This window comes from Felis catus, chromosome B4 (assembly GCF_018350175.1).
Source record: "Felis catus isolate Fca126 chromosome B4, F.catus_Fca126_mat1.0, whole genome shotgun sequence".
NCBI classification, from domain to species: domain Eukaryota; kingdom Metazoa; phylum Chordata; class Mammalia; order Carnivora; family Felidae; genus Felis; species Felis catus.
In genome coordinates, this window is record NC_058374.1 from 29,002,556 (window position 1) to 29,029,525 (window position 26,970).

The 26,970-nt window shown below is 37.4% G+C and overlaps 1 protein-coding gene across 6 annotated transcripts in view; it reads left to right on the forward strand.

Moving 5' to 3' along the window:
• ZEB1 (zinc finger E-box binding homeobox 1) overlaps positions 1 to 25,577 on the forward strand; it is a 199,337-nt gene extending 173,760 nt beyond the window's left edge. For 2 of the 6 annotated variants that reach the window (XM_023256497.2, XM_023256498.2), the window contains exons 4-9: positions 2,060 to 2,221; positions 8,114 to 8,316; positions 12,388 to 12,493; positions 18,492 to 20,299; positions 22,768 to 22,948; positions 23,062 to 25,577. In XM_023256497.2, the coding sequence (XP_023112265.2) occupies positions 2,060 to 2,221; positions 8,114 to 8,316; positions 12,388 to 12,493; positions 18,492 to 20,299; positions 22,768 to 22,948; positions 23,062 to 23,657 (3,056 nt within the window). In that variant the 3' untranslated portion in view covers positions 23,658 to 25,577. The remainder of the gene's footprint in view (positions 1 to 2,059; positions 2,222 to 8,113; positions 8,317 to 12,387; positions 12,494 to 18,491; positions 20,300 to 22,767; positions 22,949 to 23,061) is intronic. The other 4 variants (XM_019834160.2, XM_019834161.2, XM_045061102.1 and 1 more) reach the window with 2 other exon arrangements.
• Positions 25,578 to 26,970: the final 1,393 nt, after the last annotated feature.

The window sequence follows — 26,970 nt, forward strand, 5'->3', positions numbered from 1 at the left end:
GTATTTTGATTTTTTCCCTTTGGCAACCTGGAGGTTTTTATATTCCAAAGCAATGCACCATATTAATGTATTCAAATGTGCTTTTTTCTCTTCTTCCTTTTAAGTTTAAGCAAAGGAGGGGGTGCCTGGGCGGCTCAGTTGTTTAAACATCTGACTCTTGATTTCGGCTCAGGTCATGATCTCACACAGTTCGTGAGATAGAGCCCCACGTAGGGCCCCACATTGACAGTGCAGAGACTTCTTGGAATTCCCCCTCTCTCTGCCTCTCTCTCTTCCTCTTCCTTGCCCGCCCCCCTCAAAAATAAACGAAGAAACATTTTTTAACAAGTTGAAGCAAAGGATACTATGAAAAGGGGATAGTGGAGGGAAGAACCTTCTGGATTGTAAGAAAAAATATACACAGAAGTTGAGGATTTAGAAACAAACTCCCTTAAAACCCACAGGACCAGCTTACCTCTTAAGCCTTCACTTATCCCTGAATGTAGTAACCCAGTGCTAAATAACTGCTAGCTATTGGCTGTATTAAAAAGGAGGGGAAAAAATGGTGGATCACCACAATTACTATGTCATTGGCTTTAAGGTTTTAAACAGCAGCTTCCATGAGGAGTTCAGTTGCTACCACTGTGCAGGACATGTAGCAAGACTCTTTCAACAAGTGTTAAACAAAAACATGCCCCTACCTCAGCATTTCAATTGGGCCCTATTTTAGTCTGCTGGGAAATGCTGTTTTACAAATTTAGAACTGACAGTTCAGCCTGAAGTGTATAAAGAAGTCAGCCATGAGACACCAGGGAAACCTACAACCCATTACAGTTACTACCACCATGGAGTAGACACTGTCCTCTGGAGCCAGTGGAGGAGATGGAGGAAAACCATGGCGCAGCAATCCTGCTTTAGAAATTCAGCAACACTCTGGAGTACCGTCGCAAAGTTGAAAGCATTCCATTATCTCCTGAATCTTTCTAACTGAAGAAAAAAAAAATGCCTCTGCCTAATCCCACTGTTAAACATTTATTAAGGCAGAAATAGAGAAAGAATAGCTTTGTATATACATATGAATACTAAAGGAAATAAGCAGTTTTAAGGATTTGACACTCTGAGTCTTGCTAAAAAATTTTCTAACTACAGATAGCTATTAACACTGTTTTCTTTTCTTTTTTTTGAATGTTTATTTTATTTTTGACAGAGAGAGACAGAGCATGAGCGCAGGAGGGGCAGAGAGAGAGGGAGACACAGAATCCGAAGCAGGCTCCAGGCTCTGAGCTGTCAGCACAGAGCCCAGCGCGGGGCTCGAACTCACAGACCGCGAAATCATGACCTGAGCCGAAGTCGGACATTCAACCGACTGAGCCACACAGGCGCCCCAATGTTTTCTAAGAAATCACATAACAGAACTGAACTTCAAAGTGGTTTATACTGAGAACGATTCAGATTTAAGCTACAACTCTAACATCCAGTAGGTTGCTAGGAGGGACTAAGGTTTGAGAGCTCAGGTTTTCTCTTCCTTTTTTCCTTGCATGATCATTGAGAAGTTAAGAATTCAGTCAGCTATATTAGCTTTACTGTGTCTTGTTTATCAGTAAGGTGGACTAGAAGTACAACTCTCAAGTTTAAAAGGGATAGTGTGAAAATTTCAAGACTTTTATTGTAACACTTTCTAAAAGACTTCTCAATAGAGGCACCTGGGTGGCTCAGTTGGTTAAGCACCTGACTCAGTTTCAGCTCAGGTCATGATCTTGCATTCATGGGATTGAGCCCCACATCAGGCTCTGTGCTGACAGCATGGAGCCTGCTTGGGATTCATTCTCTCTCTCTCTCTCTCTCTCTCTCTCTCTCTCTCTCTCTCTCTCTCAAAATGAATAAATATTTTTAAAAAAATAAAATACTTCTTAATAGAGGACAACAGAATGAGTGAGTTTTGCTTTTAATTTTTGGTAAATATTTCCTACAAATTCGAGAACAGTAATGTATTCTCTTAAAGTAAATAATTTCTTATCTAGAAAAGCTTTGTAACAACTTGGCAGTGAATTGCTTTCTATAAAGTATGCATTTCTTTTAGTAAAAGATGATGAATGTGACTCAGATGCAGAAAATGAACAAAACCATGATCCTAATGTTGAAGAATTCCTGCAACAACAAGACACTGCTGTCATTTACCCTGAGGCACCTGAAGAGGACCAGAGGCAGGGCACACCAGAAGCCAGTGGTCATGATGAAAATGGTAAATGGAGCTTCACAGTTGTTTTCGCTTTCATCTTTAAAGGATTATTTCCATAATTCTACAATGGGAACCTACTCTACTCTAGGGAACACTTTTGAAAACTAGAATTTGTTTATTGCAGGTGCCTTCAGAAAATAATCTCTCTCTTTAATGACTGGAACGTTTTTATCATAGAAGTATAGTATTAAATAAGTGGCATCTCATGTATATAGTGATAACACCACTGTAGTGAAATGCTTAGAACAGTGCCTGGTTATTGATTTCCATTCACTCACATGGCAGCAAGGTAGAGGGAGCTAGAATGACCCTTAACTGCGTCTTGATTTTTTTTTCCCCACTATTCTAGCAAGCAAACCATGGGTATCTGGTTCAAAACATACTGATTTGGAGACAAATGGGGTTTTTTATCTCTGCTCTAGTCTACTCATTCTGATACAAACAGCCAGTGTATAAAAAGTAGTAAAGTGCCAGGGCACCTGGGTTGCTCAGTTGGTGAAGCGTCGGATTTTGGCTCAGGTCATGATCCCATGGTTCATGAGCTCAAGCCCCATATCGGGCTCTCTGCTGTCTGCGTAGAGCCTGCTTCGAATCCTCTGTCCCTCTCTCCCTCTGCTCCTCCCCCCCCTTTCTCTCTCTCTCTCTCTCTCTCTCTCTCTCTCTCTCTGTCTCTCTCAAAAATAAATAAACATTTTAAGTGGCAAAATGCAATACTAATTATGTTCATACTCCCCTGGAAGGAAATAAGCTGTCATTCTTCCCTTCCATCCACTAGAAACAGATGCAAATAGCGTGCAAATATTCCTATAAGAAATTTTATGTAAGATCTACACCAAGAACTAAGTTACTTGGAATGTTTAAGGATATTTAAAGTATTAAAATTCTAAATCTGGTTTGATTTTGGGAGGGTTCCCAGTTTGGAGGATAGATATAAATTAATATTTAAATAATCACCTATTTAAAAAGACTTTTTTAGAGAATTTTTAGGCTTACAACAAAAGACAGAGGTACAGATATTTCCCATACACCCCTTGCCCCTACGGTATGCATAGCTTCTCCCATTATCAACATAACTGACCAGAATGGTACAATTTTTACCAAGGATAAACCTGCATTAACACATCATAATCACCCAAAGTCCATAGTCTACCTTAAGATTCATTCTTTGTGTACATTCTTTGGGTTTGGACAAATGTATAATGACATGTATCCATCATTGTAATACCTCTATAGAATATTTTTGGTGCCCTAAAAATCCTCCATGCTTTGTCTGTTCATCTTTCTCCACCTACCCTCACCCCTGGAAACTACTGATCTTTTTGTTTCCATAGTTTTGCCTTTAACAGAATGTCATATAGTTGGACTTCTACATCATGCAGCTTTTTAAGTGTTTTTTTTTCACTTAGTAATACTCATGTAAGTACATGAAAATCCATGTGTTTTCATGGCTTGATAGCTCATTTATTTTTAGTGCTGAATAATATTCCATTGTCTGGATGTACCACAGCTTATTTATCCATTCACCTACTGAAGGACACCTTGGTTACTTCCAAGTTTTGGCAATTATGAATAAAGTTGCTATACACATCTATGTGCAGATTTTTTGTAGACATAAGTTTTAAACTCCTTTGGGTAAATACCAAGAAGTGCATATGCTGGATCACATGGTAAGATAAAAGTATGTTTAGTTTGGTAAGAAACTGCCAAACTGTCTTCCAAAGAGGCTTGTACCACTTTGCATTCCCACCAGCAGTGTGAGTTTCGGTTCCTCCACATCCTCGCCAGCATTTTGTGGTGTCACTGTTTTGGATTTTGACCATTCTGATAGGTGTGTAGTGGTATCTTACTGTTTTAATTTGCATTTCCCTGATGACATATGATGTGGAGCATCTTTTCATACTTATTTGCCATCTGTATATCTTATTTGGTGAGGTGTCTGCTAAGGTCTTTGGACTGTTTCTTAATCAAGTTATTTGATTTTTTTTTTTTATCATTGAGTTTTAAGAGCCCCTTGTATACTTTGGATAATAGTCCTCTATCTGATGTGCCTTTTGCAAATATTTTTCCCAGTCTGTACCTTGTCTTCTAATTCTTTTGATACTATCTTTCACAGAACAGAAGTTTTTCATTTTAATGGAGCCCAGCTTGCCAATTATTTCTTTCATGGATCATGCCTTTGGTGTCGTATCTAAAAACAGCATCGTCATACCCATGGTCATCTAGGTTTTCTCCTGTTGTCTTCTAGGAGCTTTATAGTTTTGCATTGTACAGTTAGGATTGTGGTCCATGTTGAGTTAATTTTTGTGAATAGTGTGAGGTCTTGTGTGTAGATTCACTTTATGCATGTCCTGGCTGTTTAGTTGTTCCATTACTATTTGTTGAAAACACTATCTTTACTCCATTGTATTGTTTTTCCTCTTTTGTCAAAGACCAGTTGACTGTATTTATGAGGATATTTTTGGCTCTCTGTTCCATTGGTCCCTTTCTGTATTCTCACACCAATACCACACTGTCTTGATTACTATGACTTTATAGTGAGTGTTGAAGTTAGGTACTATCAGTCCTCCAACTTTATTTTTCACCTTCCATATTGTGTTGGCTCTTCTGGGTCTTTTGCCTCTTCATATAAACACTAAAATGTTTGTCGGTGTCCATAAGATAACTCTCCAGATTTTGAATGGAATTGCTTTGAATCAAGTTGGAAATATCAAGTTGGCAAGAACTGGCATCTTGACAATATTAGTCTTCCTACCCTTAAACATTGAATGTCTCTCCACTTATTTAGTTCTTTGATTTTTTTTTCATCAGAGTTTTATAGTTTTCCTCATATAAATCTCATACATATTTTGTTAGATTTGTACCTAAGTATTTCAACTTTTTGGTGCTAAATAAATGTTATTGTGTCAATCACCTTTAAAATATTTGAAGGAAATTGGGAAGAATGGTATAGAAAACAAAACCGATTCCATTGCAGAGAGTCAACTGTACCTTCCTTAAATCAGGAATCAGCTAGGAAAAAGAGCAGAAATAGAAAATTCACCTCAGAATAGATACAATTTTCTGTAACCAAATCAATGACAAAGGAAACAGAAGTAGGGCACTCTAGAACCCATTCCTCCAGTGTGCCAAAAGGACACATTTTTGAAGACTATAGTTATTGCCCCTGGGGACACAGTGTCACAGCTTAATGAATAGTGTTCTATTGATCTGTTTGCATATTTGGAGAGTCTGGAGTTACAGGCATTATAATCCTATAGGGCCCTACCATTTCTACCTTCATTTCTCAGGGTTTTTTTTCCTTAAAATTTGTTAACATTTCACCTGAAGAAGCAATAGGTTGCAATAAATATGAAAAGGAAATAAAGAGTTTTTAATGCATATGTATATATATGTAAATTTTTATGTAATAGTTTTTTTTAAAAACCTCAGCAAAAGAAAATAATGAAAACTAATCTTCCATTGCACAGATCAAATAAGGTGAAATGTTGTAAAGTCCATTGTTATTAATCAACATGTTAAAATCCCATAAAAGTTGGTACCCTAACCATTTCTCAATTAGTAAAACATTTGAATTACAGAATATGTTTTTAATTCAGGTTTTCATTACTTTCAGGTGTACTGCTAATAAAGTATTTCACAGTAGATATTCCTTCACACCAGCGCTATCTGATTATCCTCAGAAGACCTTAAGTTTTTAAAGGTTTAGTGGATTAAACACGCTCTCCTGCACTTCATAAATTCTGAAAGGGCAAACTTTGCTCCAGCAGGTTGAAGTATCACAAATTCTGAATCATTGGGGCGCAAATGAACATTTTTCAAAGTGTTTTATATCAAGTACTACTCTGTCTGAAGTGTTCGCTACCTAACAAGGGAAGTTTAGGATACAAAAATTAAATCTTTTTTAAATAAGCATATTCTTAGTCACAGATACATAAGGAAATTATTCAAAAAAATAGACCTAGGTTGGATTTTTTAGTTGTCTTGAATTGCTACCTTAAGTTTATTATAAGAATTCTAAAAAGAAAATTTTCTTCCTTACATGACAAGCCTGCATTGCTAACAAGTGATATTAAATATATATATTTATATATAGATATATATATATATCTCCAGTATTTTTCAAAACTACAAACAAAAGTTTTTGTTTAACTATCAAGCCTGTTCATTCTGTAATTTGCTTTTAATATGTCAAATATGCAGATTTACTTTTCACTGTTTTATGCTTGTACCTAAAAGAGTAAATTCATGTCTCCTATGTGTGAGAAATTCAGTAGATCCTGACTCATGAAAATAATAACTTGCTGGTAAAATATGAGCAACCTATAATTTTAAAAAATCATTAGTATCTTGTTTATTAATGATGAAGGCAGAGAAGAAAATAGAACATAATGAGAGCAGACAGCTGTATTACGCTATGGAGTATGAGCAGCTTAAGTAATGGAAATCACATTGTGGTTCTGGTGCCAATAATGAAGCACCTGCAGTGGCTGACTTGGACTTTTGCCATTGGAACCAGCTAACATCAATATTATGGCCTAGGTACTGTGGCAAGGAGAATGTCCCAAATGCTGATTTCCTGTTTGTCTGTACAAGTAGGAAATTCATACTAGACAAAACATAACATGATTTCCAAAACAATTTCATGCGGCTAATCTAATCCTCACAGAAGTAGGTCATTTTAGAGACATCACCAACAGAAGGGTCTCTGATTCCAGTTGCCTTGCTAGCTGATAATAAAGATACCATCATAAACTTGAGGGGTTTGGTTGTTTGATTTTATTCATATATTTGATACATATTTCAACATAATTAACAAGCTGTGTGGGGTCAGGTGGTCAGTCTATTTGAAGGCTGGTTATTGAGCAAGACTTTTAATTTATATGGACATGAATTTCAATAAATGTAATATATGTTTATGAAGGATTTTGAGACTGTAATGAAATTTTCTTTGATAGTCTTTTCTCAATAAGAAATTCAAAATGAAGATAGAAATACTATTTACAATAAATTATCATTTAGGAAACTTTTTAAAGAAAGAAATATGGAAAACCACTCTTAAACAGTATTAATTGGCAAAATGGTACCATGTTTTAGGATTGTTAGGCTTAGATGTTTCCATATGTAAAAATATGGTTCATTCCATGAACTCCAGTTTTCCCATATTGCCTTTATTTTTTGAAACCATCCTCTATATTTATCCATATAAAATTCCACAGAAAATGTATCATTGTATTTCAGTAAGGAAAAGAACATGAAGAAGCATGCATGGGAGGTCCTTGGGGCCCAGGCCTAGATCTGGCTCCTGCTCCTCATTTCCCCCCAGTACGCAGCTATTTTGGTCTGAACTCTGTCATATGGCCACACCTAACTGCAGGGGTGTCTTGGAAACATAGTCTAATTATGTACTACTTCCTATCTGATGATAATCATTTTATAGTGTCATTTCCAAATTTGAAAGAATGAGCATTAAATAAATAATGATGACATTGTTACCAATAGAAAGATTCTATTATGATGTACAAGTCCCCTTTAATATGTATACATTTACAAATATAACCTATATTCTGATTTTACCCTTGTTTTCTTTGTCTAATTAACCATACAAAAAGAAAGGAATATTTTCGGGTTAGCAAAAAGATAGGGGACTTTGAAGTCGGACAGCACATGTTTGAATCCTGACTTTATCATTTCCTGGCCATGTGACTTTTAAGTTATTTTACCTTTCTGAGCCTCCAGTTTTCTTTTATTAAATAGACATGAATATCATTGTATTAAGGATCAATATAAAGTGGGTAGCATAATATCTGGCAGGTAGCATAGAGACTCAATGGTAGGTACCTTTGGTAATATTTTTTGAATGTTTTAAAGTAGAAATATATGATCTTTCTTTTACAGGAACACCAGATGCATTTTCCCAGTTACTCACCTGCCCATATTGTGATAGAGGCTATAAACGCTTTACCTCTCTGAAAGAACACATTAAATATCGCCATGAAAAGAATGAAGATAACTTTAGTTGCTCCCTGTGCAGTTACACCTTTGCATACAGAACCCAACTTGAACGTCACATGACATCACATAAATCAGGAAGAGATCAAGTAAGTGAAATGACTGAGAGTTCACTCTCAACCCTCCACAGAAGGCAACAGTTCCAATATACTTAAAAGAATGTACTAGACAGTGTCTTGTCTGCAGCCTTATACAAATTAAAGAGATTATTTGAATTATCTTGTCATTTCTGAGTTACAAAGCGCATATAAACATTATTTTAGAAGTAAGTTTCTTTTCTTTTTTAGATAAGATCCCTTTCATCTCAATTTAATTGTTTTGCTTATACCATAACAAATATTTCCCTTAAGTTTAGAACTAGATTTCAAAATGCATTCTACTGAAATGCTCAGTGTAGGAAAGATAAATGTTGGTTTCATAAACCATATGACTAAGTACTAGCCAATTAAGAAGGAAAGCAAATAATAATAAAAACACTTTTCTGGGAACCAATGACTGCTTACTCTAAGTTATTGTGTTCTGTTTACACTAGTAAGGGAAGTGACTTCCTCTAAGAACCTAAAGTTTAGATTCTAACCATTTTTATTCTGAAGACTCCATTTTCATATGGTTTCTTCTCCTTCTGTGTTGCTTTGATTCAATTTTTCATGTGTAAACCAAGACTGTTCTATAAATTACATTTGAACTGTTGGCTCTATACTTAAAGATTAAAGGCTAAGAAACTTTTGCCAGTTATCCTTCTTTTATAAGATCCTGAGAAGTGTCAACTCTACACAATCACATTAATATCAACATAATTCTAACTGTAAAAATCAAATATTCAACTGCACAGGATATTTGAAAGTTTTGTGTTGTGGTTGGGGCACATGTCCAGTTTCTTACATCAAAGGATTACGAATATCTATAAACTTGAATGCGTGAGAACTCTGCCCTCTGTGTGGACATAATAGAAGTCACATATCTCATAGAGAAGAGATTAGACCCTTACTAAGATGATGGCTAAACAAACAAACAAAAAAAATACAGCAGAAACAGAATCATCAAGGACTAACCTGTCTTCTCAGGACTTTGGCAAGGATGCTCACAAAATCACAAAATAAGGGGGAGAGGATGGCAATCAGGAAGTATAGGACCAACCTTTCCTTAGTTAGGTTAATGGTTAAGTCCTTGAAGGAACACTTGAAATTGGGAAGAATAGCAAGAGAAGGGAGAAATTGATACAGGGAAGGAACTGCTGAAGACAAAGACCATCCATCTACATCTGCCCCTATGTAAGTCTTATCAGGGACAATGCGGAAGAATGCCTTTTCCATCTGGGAGTCCTGACAGACAAGCCTTGGGGAGCAGTTTGGGGAGCAGAGCCTTGGGGAGCAGTTTGGGGGACAAGTTTGGGGAGCAGAGCCAAACTGCAAATGTTGCCCCCATATCCTCTCTATACCAAGGGCCCTTGCCAAAGAAAAGGATCTGCAAAGCACAGGTAGAACTATTGGTGAAAGCAAGAGATACCATTATAGAAACAAATCATAATATCTCTAAGCAACATAAAAGCCAATTTTGTGGCGATATTTCTGATGGGTTCAAACGTAATAGGTCTTATATATGAAGCATGTGGTCAGAGGAAGGTCAGAAAAGCACTGTGATTAATACAGGGACCAGTAATGTGAGGCAGTATTACCAAGATATCTTGGATACAATTTAGGTTATGGGGCAGCAAACCTGAGTACAATGTTTATCTTGCTGCCTTTGAAAATCATACCATGACTTAAAAATAAGCATTTCCATGTCTTATTAATTTATTCATTAGATGCATATTTGTGTTTCTGTCACATGTCAGGCCCTGTTCTAGGCGTTAAAGGCACAATAGTGAAAAAGACAAGCAAAGATCCTGACAATAGGGAGCGTATATTAGTAGGTGATATAAAATGTAAGGACAGATAGTATGAAGAAAAATAAGGTAGAGTAAGAGAATAAAAAGTGAAGAAAGTTGCTACTTTTTTAAGATAGGGAGAACTTTCTGAGAATAGGACATCTGAACTAAGACCTGAATGAAAGGATGGAGCCAGCCATGGAAAGATTGGGCGGGGGGGAGGGGTGTTCCAGTCAAAGGGAACAAAGGGAAACATAAAAAGACCTTGAGACAGAAGCCTGCCCAGCATCACCAAAGGACAGCAAGGAGGCCAGTGTGAATAAAAGGTTCTCGAGAAAGATAGGTGAGACCAGGGAGGCATTAGGGGCCAGATGATGTACCCCCTTCTATAGGCCATGATAGAGACTTTTGATTTTATTCTACAGAGTGACAGGAGGCCCTTTGAAGGATATTGAGTTTTATCTTTATTTTTTTATTTTTAAGGGAACAGTGGTTCTTGGGTGAAGAGTAGATCAAGAGAGACAAGAATGAAAGCAGGGAGATCATTTACAAGCAAGGAAACTATTTGGAGAATACTGCTATAATCCAGGCCGAAGGTGGTGGTGGCTTTGAACTCACTGGTGGTGACAGACATGACATAATGATGAATGTTAGATTCAGAGTGTATTCAGATGGCCTGCTGATGGATTGAGTAAGGGTGTAAAATGTAAAAGAAAGCAAGGAATCAAGGATTACTCTAAAGTTCAAAGCCTAAGCAATAATCAAATAAATGAGGGCATCATTTACAAAAACAAGAAACACCAGAGGAGGAGCTGATTCTCAGAAATTAAGGGTTCAGTAAGTCATGTAAAGTTTGACATGCCCATTGCTTTCCAACTGGCAATATCAAGGACTCAGTTGGCCGTGAGAGCCTGGAGTTAAGAGGTGTAGAGATAAACTGTTGGGAGTTGTCACCATATGTGACAACTATGGGTTTGGATGAAGTAGGACCTGATACCTAGTAAGTACTTATTCTCTTTCCTTCCTGTATGAAAAACACAAGGGAGACTTTAGCGAGGGTGAGAGTGAAGCAAGTAGTACTTGAGTTGAGCTTTTGAAGTATGGGTAGAATCTTAATAGTCATAATTGTGGGGAAGTATAGCCAAGAAATAAGGAATAGTATAAACCAAAGGAAGGAGATAGAGAAGAGCAGTATATGTGCCAACACCGAAACTCACTAAGTGACTGAGGGATGCCTTCTTCTAGAGAGCTGGTGTGGAATAAGCCTGGAAACTCAGGAGCTATAAACTTGGAATGTACAGACTCAGAATCTATATTCAGGTGTTAATGGGGAGCCTTTGGAGATTTATGAGCAATTTGTGGTTTATGAGGTTTATGATACAATTCAATTCAAGCAGCACTTTTGTATGATTAACGAACAAAAAATGCAGAAACAAACTCAAACACAGAGAACATACTGGTGGTTGCCAAAGGGGAGCGCGGGGGACAGGCACAATGGGTGAAGGGGAGTGGGAGACACAGACTTTCAGTTATGGAATGAACCAGGCATGGGGATGAAAGGTACAGCATAGAGAATATAGTCAATGGTATTGTAATAGCGTTGTGTGGTGATAGATGGTGGACTCTCGTGGTGAGCACAGCGTAAAACATGGAGTTGTTGAATCACTGTGTTGTGTGCTGAAACTAATGTAACATTGTGTGTCAGCTATACTCCACTGAAAAACTTACTTAATTTAAATCATAAATAAATTTAATGATGGATCAATAAAAGTAAATAAATAAAGTAATGGGACCTGGGGGAAAAAAATCTAAGAGTGCAGAATATATTTGAAATATATAGTGGAAATTTGATCAACCAGACAGAAAGCTACTATAATAATCCATATCTGGATGAAAAGATGGAAGTATTTTTAAATCATCAGATGAAAGTACATTTTGGAAATATCAAGCGTCCAAGAGGATAAACTACTTGAAAAAGTCTGGCCTGCAGAAGAGATAATCTCTAGTTCCTAGTAAAATATATTATCTTATTTGTGCTAAATACTGTATTACTCAACAAAGTATGATTCTAATACTCTAAATGAGCAAGTGGAGATTTTTCTCTGTGTCAGAATTCTGTTCCCATTATCGCACTTCGTTTGGTAATATTCCAAGTGTTAAATTTTCATGACTGCCTCAGTTTGAGGCCTTTGAGAAGCAGAATTCACCAGAATAATACTTTTAGCAGATTGGCCGTTCTTTTATGTCCAGAGCTTTTTTGCCTTATAATTAAACTATCAATTCTTTCTTACAGAGACATGTGACACAGTCTGGGGGTAATCGTAAATTCAAGTGCACTGAATGTGGAAAAGCTTTCAAATACAAACATCATCTAAAAGAGCACTTAAGAATCCACAGTGGTAAATATTTGTTTTCTTTCTACATCTTGAATATTATAGCATATGTGGTAATAAAGAAATCTGTCATAACATGTGGTCTAGACACATGATCAGGAGCATCTTGCTTTTTCTTTTAGGGTAAAGACTTATCTGGAGAAATTTTCTATTTATAAGTGACATTTTTGGAGTCTTAATCTCTAACTGAAGCACGTTAAGCTAATGTAATATGACATACTCCAAATTTCCTAATCAGAATATAGCATGTTTTAACAAGAAGAACAGCCTCCTTTAGCTTTCTGATGGATGTTAATTTCATTGCCTCTTTTGCACAGTTAGCTAGGGAAGGACAAAGAAGATTCACAAGTCACAGTTTGCACAAGAAAGTAAGATGGAGACATTCTTAACATGAGAGAAGTAGAAGTGGAAACTCCAGATAGAAAATGGTGTGTGGGATGATGCGGAGCTAGCCAGACAAGGCAGCACTGAGAATTGAAAAGAAAAATGTGTCCACCTATCATTTCACCTTTCTATTCCATATCACTTTCTAAATTGTTACTTATAAAATGATACTACATGATAAAAATATGTCTGTTTTAGAAACTTCTAAACATAAAGAACTGTATTTGCATTTCTTTAACGGCGCCACTTCAACAAAAGCTATAAAGAAAACTCAGTAGCGTCCCACGTGGCACTATGAAATCTGTTCATCTCCTGACTAATTTTGATGTTATTTTAGATTTAAATAGTTTTAGTGAAAAAGAACTGTTTTCTAATTAACGAGAAATTATGGATGTCTGCACATGGCTTATTTCGTGGAAATTATTGTATTGACAATTAAATCTTACAGATATCCTACAAAAAAAGTACAGCGGGTGGCCCTGTGAGGGGTGATTGGTGATATCTGTGTTTTATTTTGGAACCTCATTTCTAGAAGTTTTACTGTCTTGCTCATTGAGGGCTAAATAATGTTAAAGTTACCACTTTTGTTGAAACCAAGATTGTTGCATAGACATTTAAATATTTTCACACTTTAATACTTCTGGAAATTAGAGGTTGTTGTCTTTTGCAGTTGCCACAAGATCCTATTTCATAGAGAAGCTCGCGGGCAATTGAAAAATTTCCATCAATAATACATTTTTAATGACCTATTATTTTCTTACCACAGATGATTTGAAGTTGTTGATAGAGATATAGCTAATTCAAGAGAGTTTTCTTAAATTTTGAGATCGGGGGTAAAGGAAGGAAAAAGTAAAATTCAGAGTACGATTCACGTACAAAATAAATGTCACATGGTCCTGTTGCACTTACATAGGAGGATTCACCAAACCTGCAGGTGATACAAAATTGGGAAGCATGGGTCACACCAAAGATTAAAATTGCAGGCTAGAAACAGGAAGTTGATATTTAATCACAAAACTCTGCATTGACATTCAAAAAGCAGTCTTGATCAAGTAGAAAGTGGGGAGCTACTACTGTCTGTACTGGAAAAATGTTAGGAGTCTGGATGGTCAAGAGCTTCCGATAAGCTTGTTAGCCGTGCGCTGCTGCTGCAGCTGAAGTAGCTAGTGAAAATTCAGGCCGCGTCACGGCTCACAGTGCACCCTCTGTGCTGTGCGCAGTCCATTCCTTATGTATTTATACATGTCTTAATATGAGGCTTGTATGCCTTTAATACAGCAGGCAATTTTAATTTATAAAAATATATTAGGAAAGTAAAGTAAAGAAAGTAGCACAAGCATGAAGTAAGCATGAAAACAAATGAACACCACGAAATGCCACGCACGTGCTGAAGGTGGACCACACATCAGACTCTAAGGTTTGGGAAATAAGAAAACTACGTCAGTAACTGAGACCCAGACAGTCCATAAGTAAAAGGAATCAGTGACTAGAAAAAGCATCACTCTTGCTGCTACTAAGTAAGTCCATAGGGAAAGCTGTTCCTTGGAGCATCATAAAGAGGAAAGGACAAAATATGTTTTATGTCATTTCCCCCAAATATCCTCAAAATAATACAGCAGAGAATTTGATAGGGTTTTCTTTTTAAAACAAGACTGTCCAACAGGAGGCCAGTGATATTTCACCAAAATGCAGTTCAGGAAAAGCATGTCTCCAGGGCAGCCACTTGGATACAATTCGAGTGTACAGCTTTCTGATGGTCTGGTTTATTCCAAGGGAAGGTAGCCAAGTGGGGCTATTCAATGTCCTCCCGGGACTGGTACCAATCTGTAAACATGTGGTGACTGGGTCTTGCAAAGGCAAATTACAGAAATTGAGAGCAAGCATTCAGAAACTATTGTACAAAGAAAACGCTGTGACAATTTTATTATATTTGATACAATATCAATCTGATATTAGATTGGAAATTTAAAACGAAAAAAAATGAAGAAAAAAAACCCCACCCTTCACCACAGATAGTTTTGAAAGCACTGTTTAGAGTATCTAGCAATGGATGAGCTTCATAGCCTTAAAGAAACCTCTGTAATTTTGTTCTCAGCTGTGTTTTTAATCAGGGCCTTCAAATTATACTCCCTAAAATTACCAGAATTGTTGCTCTCTTCTGATACCATTAAAATGAGCCCTCTGCAGAGTCATGTGTGTTGCCCATCATCTGAACTCTGCCTGTGGGAGCTGAGCTATGATGAGGGGCAGATCACCTCCCCTCCACTCAGAGGTGAGGCAAAAGAGCTCCTGCTCCCAGCCCGTGATCCTCTCCAGAAAATAATTTAGGTTTTTTCGATAGCCCTAGACCTTTAGCCTGGAAAATTTTTACATCAGATGCAACCAAACACCCACTTCCACCATTACAAAAAAGAAATCAGTATTCATGGGACATCTGACTTTTCACAGCACAACTTCCTGATGCCACCTCCAGGGTTTAACAGTTGCAGGACAGATGAATTAGGTGATATACTTTAGCTATAAACCGTAAAGCTAGGAAATTAGAAACAAGAGGTTTTCCAACAAACATAGTGGATTTGGCTTTACAACGTTTGTTCTGCACTTTATTTCTGGTGATGATACAATATCAGGTAACTCCCGACAGTAATAATGATAACTAGTATTTATTGAATACTTAACTATTTACAGCCACATTCTAGTTATTTGGGTACATAAATGCATACAGTCCTCACCACGGCCTTATGAGATAGATGCTATTATTTCCTCCTTTTTTACTGATGAGAACATGGAGGTTCAGAGAGCTTAATTAACCTATCCAAAGTCACTCAGCCTCTTCATGGCAAAGCCGGAGCCCCAGTGTAGGTATCCTGACTCCAAAGTGGTTGCCTTAGCCACTGTGCTCCTCTGTCTCCCTGTTTGTAAAGATAAAAATAATCTATATTATAGATTCTTATGTTTTGAGTGTCTCTAGCAAGAGAGCAAGCATATAGCTTATCTAAAAATGTTATCCAATAATTTAAAATGTTAAAATGGAGATATACTAAAACATATCCCTCATTTTACCCCCACTGGAAATTTTCCTGATACATTTTGAGTATTGAATCATATTTCAGGCATCCCTTTGGAAAGATATTGATAAATTGGAGAATTTCCAGAGATGAGTTAACAAGTGGGTAAGGGTTCCAAAAACCATGTCCTATGAGGAGTCTTTGAAGGACCGCGGTATATTTAATCCACACAAAGGAAGTTTAAGGATGCAGATGACAGCTCATCATCAGTTTGAAAATCTGGCTTTCAGAAGAAAAGTTAGACTTGTTCTGTGTGGCATCAGTGGGCAGGAAAGTAGGCTGTTATAACAAGGGAAATCTGGCTTAGTACTCAACCTAGCTCTCAGTAGAATTACCTTTTTTTTTTTTAATTTTTTTATGTTTATTTATTTTTGAGAGAAACACAGAGACAGAGAACAGAGTGTGAGCTGGGGAGGGGAAGAGAGAGAGGGAGACACAGAATCCAAAGCAGGCTCCAGGCTCTGAGCTGTCAGCACAGAGCCTGACGGGGGGCTTGAACTCACGGACTGCAAGATCATGACCTGAGCCGAAGTCAGACACTTAACCAACTGAGCCACCCAGGCTCCCCAGAGTTACTTTTTAAAAGAATGACTAACATGTATTAAGACCACACAAAAAGTTTTGTTATATTATGTCATGTAACTGCTATAACAGTCCATTGAGGATGTATCTACATTTATTTACACACCAAAACACTGAAGTTTGGAAAGATTTAGAGAATAGTAAGTGACAGAGCCAGGTTTTGAACCCAAATTCATGATCCTCAGCAGAACCAGACTAGACCATCTTTCATAGAGCTGTCCAGCAGGTAATAACTTTCTTTTAATAAAGGAGCTTAAGCAGGAGACTAGCCAAAGTCAAGGATGATATAAAATGAATTTTTTATTGCAAGGATATAAAATGAACTCTTTTACCGAATAAGAGGGCCTCTTAGATCACTTCCAGTTCTAATATCTGATTCTTCAAGTAATTATACTTTGAGAAAATATAAGTCACTTTTTAAAAACTTTGCACTGAAATTACATTATTAGAAGAGTTTACACCGACTTTCCCACTGCTTCCATTTTAATTCTTAAAAAGAACAGAGGAAAGAAAGAGCTTTATTTTGATACTGAGTAGATAAATTAGCATCACCGTATTTCATAATTCTGCAATTAGCCATTCATTCATCTCGAAAAGGTTTAGTGAGCATTTTTGTGACCTACACAAAGGATAAATGGCACAGAAGACTCAGGTTCCCACCTTATTGAGACTCACAGTCTGAAAACTATAAATTACAAATTAATGAACTATAAATTAAAATTAAAGTGAAAATTAGGTTTGTATGAAAATATTCCATTTGGCTTCATGCTTTTCAAATTTTTCTACCAAAGTATCCCTAACAGCCAAGAAGAATAAATGCCTTGTACCCCCAAAGGTCTAGGGAAGCAACTTGATGAAGGCCTGTACAAGCAAGGTGCTTCTTTGACATTGTGGTTATTTTCCTAACAATTCACACAAATGTTTTATTATTCTCCATAGTGTAATCTGTGTTTTAATATTGCAATGTTTTAAATTACCATAACTGCTGTCACTAAAATTGAAACTATAAGAAAGTTTTGCGTACCCATTAGAACATTGCCTTATGTCTCCAGGAGTACATACCTCCTAGTTTAATAAGCCGTCGCTCCTAGCAGTACCTCATATCTAAAGTTTTCTTCCCATTGAGAAGATCTTTTCAAGGAAACGTTAAAACCTTGTGGATATGAGAAGTGTAGGTATTCGTATGATGTATACAGTCAAGGATAGATATTGGTACTTAAGTCTTATGGGAGATTTTACTTACTTTTCTTCTAATAATTTCTTCTATGGATGGTTAAGTATAGTGAAATAGAGAAAATAACATAGGGAGGTGAAATAAGATAACAAAAATGATTTGGAAGAATAGATGTACGTTTGACCCTTGAACGATGCAGGGGTTATGGGTGCTGGTGCCCCGTGCAGTCAGAAATCCACATACAACTTTTGACTTCCCAAAAACTTAATTACTAATAGCCTGCTCTTGACCAGAAGCCTTACCAACAGCATAAATAGTCAATTAATACATATTTTATATGTTATATGTATTATGTACTGCATTCTTAGAATAAAGTAAGCTCCAGAAAAGAAAACGTTATTAAGAAAGTCATAAGGAAAATACATTTACAGTACTGTATTATATTTATTGAAAATCTTCCATGTGTAAGTCAACCTGTGCAGTTCAAATCCATGTTGTTCAAGAGTCAGCTGTAATTATTTGAGAATTATTTGAAGGTTTAAAGGTTAGCAGAAATATTGCATACATATGCTGCAAAGATTCCCTGATTGGCTAGCACATGTACTTCAGACTAAGGTTTTATTAGTCTTCATAGCATTTATGTCAGTTCTGAACTGCAAATGACGATTCTAAATAAAATTGTATCACAAGATCCACAGTAACCTCTTTTTAAATTGATACTGCTTGCTTAAAGGAAAATGTGGACACATAAAAATGTATGTGTAATAATGCAGTGAATGTAATTTATTTTGTTTAGGAGAGAAGCCATATGAATGCCCAAACTGCAAGAAACGTTTTTCCCATTCTGGTTCCTATAGCTCACACATAAGCAGCAAGAAATGTATCAGCTTGATGCCTGTGAATGGGCGACCAAGAACAGGACTCAAGACGTCTCAGTGTTCCTCACCATCTCTTTCGGCCTCACCAGGCAGTCCCACACGACCACAGATAAGGCAAAAGATAGAGAATAAACCCCTTCAAGAGCAACTTTCTATAAACCAAATTAAAACTGAACCTGTGGATTATGAATTCAAGCCCATTGTGGTTGCTTCAGGAATCAACTGTTCAACCCCTTTACAAAATGGGGTTTTTAGTGGTGGTGGCCCGTTACAGGCAACCAGTTCTCCTCAGGGTGTGGTGCAAGCTGTTGTTCTGCCAACAGTTGGTTTGGTGTCTCCCATAAGTATCAATTTAAGCGATATTCAGAATGTACTTAAAGTGGCAGTAGATGGTAATGTAATAAGGCAAGTTTTGGAGAATAATCAAGCCAATCTTGCATCCAAAGAACAAGAAACAATCAATGCTTCATCCATACAGCAAGGTGGCCATTCTGTTATTTCCGCCATCAGTCTTCCTTTGGTTGATCAAGATGGAACAACCAAAATTATCATTAACTACAGTCTTGAGCAGCCTAGCCAACTTCAAGTTGTTCCTCAGAATTTAAAAAAAGAAAATCCGGTCCCCACAAACAGTTGCAAAAGTGAAAAGTTACCCGAAGATCTTACTGTTAAATCTGAGAAGGACAAAAGCTTTGAAGGAGGAGTGAGCGATAGCACTTGCCTTCTGTGTGATGAATGTCCAGGAGATATTAATGCACTTCCAGAATTAAAGCACTATGACCTAAAGCAGCCTGCTCAGCCCCCTCCACTCCCTGCACCAGAAGCTGAGAAGCCCGAGTCCTCTGTTTCATCAAGTGGAGATGGCAATTTGTCTCCCAGTCAGCCACCTTTAAAGAACCTTTTGTCTCTTCTAAAAGCGTATTATGCTTTGAATGCACAACCGAGTGCAGAAGAGCTCTCAAAAATTGCTGATTCAGTAAACCTACCACTGGATGTAGTAAAAAAGTGGTTTGAAAAGATGCAAGCTGGACAGATCTCAGTGCAGTCTTCTGAACCATCTTCTCCCGAACCAGGCAAAGTCAATATCCCTGCAAAGAACGATGAGCAGCCTCAATCTACAAATGCAAATGAACCCCCAGACAGCACAGCAAGTCTGCAAAGCCCCCTGAAGATGACTAACTCTCCAGTTTTACCAGCGGGATCAGCCATCAATGGTTCCAGAAGTAGTCCATCATCCCCCTCACCTCTAAACCTTTCCTCATCCAGAAATACACAGGGTTACTTGTACACAGCGGAAGGTGCACAGGAAGAACCACAAGTAGAACCTCTTGATCTTTCACTACCAAAGCAACAGGGAGAATTATTGGAAAGGTCAACTATCACTAGTGTTTACCAGAACAGTGTTTATTCTGTCCAGGAAGAACCCTTGAACTTATCTTGTGCAAAAAAGGAGCCACAAAAGGACAGTTGTGTTACAGACTCAGAACCAGTTGTAAATGTAATCCCACCAAGTGCCAACCCCATAAATATTGCTATACCTACAGTCACTGCCCAGTTACCCACAATCGTGGCCATTGCTGACCAGAACAGTGTTCCATGCTTGCGAGCACTAGCTGCCAATAAGCAGACTATTCTGATTCCCCAGGTGGCTTACACATACTCTACTACCGTCAGCCCTGCAGTCCAGGAACCACCCTTGAAAGTGATCCAGCCAAATGGGAATCAGGTAACCAAAAAAAAAAAAAAAAAAAAAGTCCTCCCCATCCTGAAGTTGTTTGGTAAAATGCTAGTTTGACCTATTTCAGTAAAAGTTTTCCTTTTTTTTTTTAGTTTATTTATTTTGAGAGAGAGAGAGCGCGCGCGCGCGCGCACACACACACACACACGCGCGCGCGCGCGCGCGCGCGCGCGCGCGCGCAAGTGGGGGAGGGGCAGAGAGAGTGTGAGAAAGAAAATCCCAAGCAGGCTCTGCGTTGCCAGCACAGAGCCTGAAGTGGGACTCGAACCCACAAAGCTAAGAGATCATGACCTGAGCCAAAACCAAGAGTCGGCTTAATTGACTGAGCCACCCAGGCACCCCTTCAGTGAAATTTTTCTAATAAAAATCAGTCTCTGTAGAGCCAAGCAGGTTGATACAGACTATCATTTTTGAAAAGAAATAGATGAATGTTTGCTTTAACTTTTGTAGCATCCCGTCTTCAGTGTTTTACTAATCCAAGGGGTAGTTATCAACTACAGTTTTAATTGTTATTCTACTCTGATAATGAGAATTCTCAGCTAAAAACTTGACTATTTGAAGGAAGAAAAGAAATACTGGAATACTCACTAATTGGATTCCTGGTTTTATAGTTACATTCCCAAATTAGTAACGGTTTCTGCCTTATGATAACTAACACATGAAACCATGTTGCCATTCATAGACATTTCACCCCAGCAGAACTTAGTTATTACTTTTTATGTGTTAACACCTATGTTTGTTAAAGGCTTTAATTAAATAAGAATTAAGTATACAAAGAGCCCATCTAGTGAATGTGCTGATCACTTTATGAGCTGTGAACTAAAACAGTATTCAGTCATAATTAATATATATGAGGAAGCATGGTTGTGAATCTATATATACATTTCCCTCCTTACTTTCCCCCCAAAATCCATGATGTGGTTTTAGATAGAACCATTTTGTGTGACTATTGTGTGGCTCGTTGTCCAGACTTTTTCTAGGTCACCAACCTTGATGTCCCCCCCCCCAATTTTTTTCATCAATTTCTGATTGAATCAACCAAATACCAGGATAAATTTGATCTTTTATCCAAATTCATGCTATAAGTAGGTGCAATGAACATAATTACAATATCCTGTTCAAATGTGTATTTGCTGCTTTTTTTTTTTTTATTTTGCCCCTTAAATATTGCTACTGATTGGGTTTCCTGCCATTGTGATTACTCTTGAAAAAAATTCTCACATGACCAATGACTTCACCTAGATTCTTGGTGTATAAAACACTGTGTACACCTTTGAAGAATAAAGGGAGACCCACTAACCTTTCAGTTAATCATATGACCAGATCAAATAGCAATAAAAGTAGTCAGGTTACTTCAGCGCAAACCGGCAGCTCACAAATGACCCAAATGGCTGCACCTCTCCCACCTTGCAGAACTAGAAGAAATGTTGTAAAAACCTTTGAACTTTCAGAAAATTTGTGGGTTTAGAGACAATAGAACGGAAGACATTAGGAAAGATGGGAGGATCTTGAGGAACCCAATTCCTCTACCAATCGTTGTTTACCTACATGAGCATCCTGCACAAAAGTACCTCCCTGAGACTGCTGAAATTATTTTATTCCACTGAAAGTCTGCAGATTTATTTTGACTAGCAAGTATTCTTGTTTGAAAATGCAGACTCTCCTGCACAGTTTTTCATCTTGTTCCTTAGAAAAGTAGTAGAGCAGACCTCTCTTTTCAAAAAAAAAAAAAAAAAAAAAAAAAAACCCAGGGAGGTTAGTTCATAGAACTCTGAAATTCTGGAGGACACAATTCAAAGACCACTGTGTAAAAATAGAAGCTTAACTTTTGCTCTGTAAAACCCAGAATGAAAACAATGATGCAGTTGGAAATTAGTGATTATGTAGCAAACCCTTAATATTTTTGGCAAATTTCTCATAAAGGTATTATTTATTTGGAACCAAATAAATTTGGTTACTATGCATTTTACATTCTTTCTTTTTGGTGTCCTTTCTTTTCATCAGTTGATCACTTGTTTTTGTCATCATTGTAACTATATTGCCCCCAACCTCCCTTTTGTCTATATGAACCCCCACCTGTCACCTAGCCCCACCCTTGGAGCCCATCTGCAGTGATGAGTAGTATGCTTGCTTTGGTCAAATTATTAAAAGTATAAATCGGGGCACCTGGGTGGCCTAGTTGGTTAAACCTCGAATTCTTGCTTTTTGGTGCAGGTCATGTATCAAGGTCATAGAATCTAGCCCCATGTCTGGCTCCAGGCTGAGCATGGAGCCTGCTTAGGATTCTCGCCCCCCTCTTCTCTCTCCCCCACTCGTGAGGGAGATGCAATGCACTCTTGCTCTAAAGTAAAAAGATTTTTTTTAATTAAGTAGTTTCTTTTAACCTATGCTTTTATATAGGTCTCTTGTTTATCTTTTAAGTAGAAATTAAATTTTATCTTCTTTTCTTCCTTTAGGATGAAAGGCAAGACACTAGCTCAGAAGGAGTATCAAATGTAGAGGATCAGAATGACTCTGACTCTACACCACCCAAAAAGAAAATGCGGAAGACAGAAAATGGAATGTATGCTTGTGATCTGTGTGATAAGATATTTCAAAAGAGTAGCTCGTTATTGAGACATAAATATGAACACACAGGTATGTTGATGAACCTGATGACTTGAAAAGTGAATCTGCAGTGCTTTCCCCAAACTGAAGTGCCCCCAAAATCCTTGTGAGGATTGTTTCATGGCTGTGTTCTTATTTTGCAGGTAAAAGACCTCACGAGTGTGGAATCTGTAAAAAGGCATTTAAACACAAACATCATTTGATTGAACACATGCGATTGCATTCTGGAGAAAAGCCCTATCAATGTGACAAATGTGGCAAGCGTTTCTCACACTCTGGGTCTTACTCGCAACACATGAATCATCGCTACTCCTACTGCAAGAGAGAAGCGGAAGAGCGCGATAGCACGGAGCAGGAAGAGGCGGGACCGGAAGTCCTGAGGAGTGAGCACGTTGGTGCTCAGGCGTCCCCCTCACAGGCCGACTCAGATGAGAGAGAGAGTTTGACAAGGGAAGAGGATGAAGATAGTGACAAAGAGGAAGAGGAGGAGGAGGACAAAGAGATGGAAGAACTGCAGGAAGAAAAAGAATGTGAAAAGCCACAAGGGGACGAGGAAGAGGAGGAGGAGGAAGACGAGATGGAGGAAGAAGAGGGAGAAGAGGCAGAGAATGAGGGAGAAGAGGCAAAAACTGAAGGTCTGATGAAGGATGATGAAGCTGTAAATCAAGCAAGCAGCTTAGAACAAAAAGTAAGCGAGAATAGTGAGCAGGTGTCAGAAGAAAAAACAAATGAAGCCTAATAGTTTTTCTAGAAGGAAAATAAATTCTAATTGGTAATGAAGTTTGTTCTATATTATACATGCTTTTCATGGAAACACAGTAACCTGTATACTGTGGTTTCTGTTCACTACTGTGTAAAGTAAAAATTTAAAAAAATACAAAATACAAAAAAAAAAAAAAACACACAAAAAAAAATCCGGGTGTGCCTGATCTCAGACCTAGTAATTTTTCATGCATTTTTCAAAGTTAGGAACAAGTTTGTAACACGAAGCAGATTAGAAAACTTTAATGACTCGGAAAGCAAAGATTGAACAGGTTAAAGGAAACTGATTAATTAGGTAAGCATCTGGCATTGTTTCATTTTTGTCAGTATTATCACTCTTACGTTGGTTTATTCTTAAGCTGTACAATTGGGAGAAATTTTATAATTTTTTATTGGTAAACGTATGCTAAATCCGCTTCAGTATTTTATTATGTTTTTTAAAATGTGAGAACTTCTGCACTACAGAATTCCCTTCACAGAGAAGTATAATGCAGTTCCAAACCATGCTAGCTACCTTTTATAAATCCAATCTAGAAGGTAGTAATTTCTAATACTTAGATGTCATAGTGGAGTATTATCATTTAAAGTGTATTGTTAGCCTTAAGAAAGCAGCCGATAGAAGAACTGAAGTTTCTTACTCATGTGGTTTCAAATGGAGTTCAGAAGATTGCCATTGAGTTCTGATTGCAGGGACTAACAGTGTTAATGCTGGCAAGGGCAGCAGAGTCGTCAGAATCAGTGTCTGTAATCGTGTTTTGAATATGTGGTGACAAATATGAAGGATATGATATGAAGCTTTGTGTCTCCTTTGGCCTTAAGCAAGACCTGTGTGCTGTAAGTGCCATTTATCAGTATTTTCAAGGCTCTAACCCGCCTTCGTTCAGTGTGTGGCCTACAATAACTAGCATTTGTCGATTTGTTTGTTGTATCAAAATTCCAAATAAAACTTAAAACCACTGACTCTTGTCAGAGAAACCTAAACACTGGGACATTTCACCCTTTAATTCCTCAGCATCCATTTTGTGTTAATTGACTTTCAAAATTTCTCTACAGAAATGAAAGGGAAATTTTCTAATCTGCTCTACCCATGTACTTGCATTTCAGACATGGACATGCCATCATTGTTTGGCTCATAACTGTTTCCAAATGTTAGTTATTATGGACCCAGTTTATTAACAACATTAGCTGATTTTTACCTATCAGTATTATTTTATTTCTTTTAGTTTATAGATCTGTGCAACATTTTTGTACTGTACGTCTTCAAACCTGGCAGTATTAATACCCTTCTTACTGACATGTACTTTTAGTTTTAGAAAACTTTTATATTTATGTGTCTTATTTTTATATTTCTTTATTTATTACACAGTGTAGTGTATAATACTGTAGTTTGTATTAATACAATAATATATTTTAGTATGAAAATTTGGAAAGTTGATAAGATTTAAAGTAGAGATGCAATTGGTTCTCTTGCATTGAGATTTGATTTAACAGTGTTATGTTAACATTTATACTTGCCTTGGACTGTAGAACAGAATTTAAATGGGAATGTATTAGTTTTACAACTACAATCAAGTCATTTTACCTTTACCCAGTTTTTAATATAAAACTCTTAAATTTTGAAATTCACTGTGTGACTAATAGCATGATGCTCTGCAGTTTTATTAAGAGATTAGCCTAACCATAAAACTCTCATTTCCTTAGTAAGCCAAATTAGGATAACCTTATATAAACAGTGTTGGGAACAATGTTTAACATTTTGTGCCAATTTGTTCCTGTATTCATGTATGTAAGTTACAAATCTGATTCTTCATTTTTAAGTTCCTTGTTACACCATGGTCATTTTCTAGTTTTTTACCAGACTCCCCCATCTCACAATAAAATGCATCAACAAGCCTGACCTGCTGTCGTTCTTCTAATTATTATCAAGATTTTCTTTGGAAATCTCTCTGTGAAGTGGGGTATTACACTGTCATCCTGCACTTGATTTACCTTGGGCTGAATCTGGGTAAGAAACTAAATGTTTTAGACACTCACCACTAAATCGTGGGTTTCCCTTTGGCTAAGTGTTTCTGGGAAGGTCAGAGTTGGCAACTAAAGGCTTCCTCAGAGGTTGCTCCCTCTTCCTGAAACCCTTAACCACCACCACCCCCACTCTTGATCCCATGACATCTCACCCTCCGGTCACTGCAGGGAAGCCTGGGTTTAGATGCCTTTCCTCTGTACACTCCTCGTCCCTTGTACCTTTCTTGCCATAGCTCTCGTGGTTATTTATATTCCTTCCCCACTAGGAAGAGGAACCGCCTCTGCCAGAGTCACTCTCACATCCCCAATGCCTAGCAGAGTGCCTGGCACTAATAGGTACAACAAATTCTGTTGAGTGAAAATACAATTTGCATGTTAACAGAGTTCGGCTATGTCTTTACTACTCTTTTGCTTCTAATCTAAGAACATGTATATTAAATAAGTCCAGAAATTTAGTATTTTTCTTACTCGGGTCCTATTAAACATTTGGCATCGTAAACAAACAGTAAATTATACCTTCTTTGTCTGTTGCCTGACCTGTTCTGATTTGAGTTTATTTCTAGGTGTCTTTCTGATGCTTACCTTCGTGGTACATGACATAAGCATTCAAGGCCTGTGGATATGACTGCTTCCAGCATAGGTGACATGACCAATCTGAGGAGACTCTATTTTAGGACCCACTTCCCTTTTCAGGGCCCCACATTCCTAAGTACTCATTAACATCATGATGCTTCATTTCTTGTCACTAAAAACAGCTATCCGATAAACAAATTGACCATATAGGATTAAGAAATAGCCCTTCTTAGGAGGCATTTGTACTGCAATCACTGTAATAAGAAGCTCAAAGAAGGCGGTGCTTGGTGCATACTGATAAATGGCTAACAGAGGAATCTAGGCATTATTAACATGTGAACACTTCCCACTATTTTCTCAAACCACATAACAATAGGGCCATATGTTGTTTACTTGTGCCGTGCACAGGTGCTTCACTACCAAAATTAATTTTTACAAAATACACATAAAAATCATGTGCCCATGAACACACACACACACACACACACACACACATACATATATGTATGTATTAAGTAGCAGAATAAGGATTTAAACACAGGCCTATCTGACTCTAAATCCATGTTCTTAACAAGCCTGTGTCGTATCTTGTGTAAGAATAGTTCACACTACATTTAAACTCAAACCTGGCCTTAAAAATTGTGAGAAGAAAATGTCAGCAAGACCAATATACATTTCAAAACATGATGAAAAAG